We start from the raw sequence: 1,513 nt of genomic DNA, 5'->3' as shown, positions 1-1,513 counted from the left end.
CTTGTTCTGGGGGTTGCCCAGCCAGCACTGGAGGGTGGGGTGAGTAGATTGGAGTGAAGATCTTGTAACGTAAATAGACCTTACCTCCAATTTAAAACTTCTTACTTAAGTTTTAATATGTTTTAATGGGGGGAAAACTATACTAAGGGCAGTAGAGCGCTTTTGGTGGCCAATCACATGACAAACTGTCATGTCTGTCAGCACCACCCTCACATCTGTTCGTGCCCCATTTGTAGCTCATGTTGTTTGTGGTTCTTAGCATCATGATTGTATTCTGAATAAAAGGCAAGCCTGTGTGCATCTCAGTTGCAAATATGTATGTGATTTAAATAAGAAATTAAATATGCATATGATTTAAATAAGAAAAAAACATGTGATGTTCATAAGGGATACAAAAATATGAGAGACTTACACTGCAGTCTGTTAATCTTGCTCTGAAAGACTGTTACCTTAACTCAACACTGAATCGCCTATGCTAACATTCTTTGCACCATTTATAATCTCACTTTTCAGCTATTCAAATGCCATTTGAAAACTTCTCTTTCTTTCCCCCCACCTCCCCTGTATTTTTGTGTTAGGTTTTTGGACCAGAAACTACTCAAAGTGAATTTTTTGAAGGTACAATGAGAGAAATTGTAAAAACTTACATTGATGGAGTGAATGGACTGGTGTTTACTTATGGAGTTACTAATGCAGGCAAAACATTCACTATTCAAGGTATAGAATGCTTGCAAAGAAGCAGGGACAGTTTGAATAAAATCCACTGCATGTTTTGGTGTAAAGGTCTAATTATTTTTAATATGCCAACTTTCCTTGGCAGGATCTCCAAAAGAAGTTGGTATTTTGACCCGTTCTCTTGATATGATCTTTACCTGCATTGGAGGAAGACAGTACCTGAAGATGGACTTGAAACCACACCTAAGCAATAACGTTAAGAAGCTGGAAGATGTACAAGTTAAACAAGAGGAAGCCATAAAAGCAGCCATTCTTGCTTCACTGAAAGAGGTCAGTAATCAATACTTCCCCCTTACTTGCCTTAAAAATTTGCTTTAATAATAAATAAATAAAACCTTAGCACTTGGTCCGATAAGGAACTTCTTTGTCTGCCTTATGCAGTTTCTACAACGTGGAATGAGATGAGGTTTTACAAAATTAAGAGTAACAGGTCATGCTTCAAGCACAGGTTAATTATTTCCATGCAGACCTCCTGGAAACATACTGTTGACATGGCAAGCAAAATGAAACATCATAAAATACGTTTGTAATCTGTTAACATTAAACTTTTGGAAGTCTCTTCTCTCCTACTTTGCACATCTCCAGACAACATCAAAAGAACCTTGGTTTCCCCTCTCCCCCTTTGCTCCCTGCTTTCTCAAATAGAAGTATGTGATCACATTCACATTTGAATAGATTTGATCCATGAGTGGTTTCTAGTCTGGAAATGCATATGGAGCTTAAAGCAGGCTTCCCTTCACCCCCCCCCCCCCCAAAAAAAAAAAAAAAAAAAAAAAAA

At 37.7% G+C, this 1,513-nt stretch overlaps 1 protein-coding gene across 3 annotated transcripts in view; it reads left to right on the top strand.

Annotated features, from left to right (window-relative positions):
- Positions 1 to 1,513, top strand: part of LOC109304693 (kinesin-like protein KIF20A) — a 29,418-nt gene that overhangs the window by 5,678 nt on the left and 22,227 nt on the right. For all 3 annotated transcript variants that reach the window (XM_019527458.1, XM_019527450.1, XM_019527465.1), the window contains exons 4-5: positions 579 to 717; positions 821 to 1,005. In XM_019527458.1, coding sequence (XP_019383003.1) covers positions 579 to 717; positions 821 to 1,005 — 324 coding nt within the window. The remainder of the gene's footprint in view (positions 1 to 578; positions 718 to 820; positions 1,006 to 1,513) is intronic.

This window comes from Gavialis gangeticus, unplaced genomic scaffold, assembly GCF_001723915.1.
Source record: "Gavialis gangeticus isolate Ggan-Ray unplaced genomic scaffold, GavGan_comp1, whole genome shotgun sequence".
Taxonomy (NCBI): domain Eukaryota; kingdom Metazoa; phylum Chordata; order Crocodylia; family Gavialidae; genus Gavialis; species Gavialis gangeticus.
This window is presented reverse-complemented; position numbering and strand designations above follow the sequence as displayed.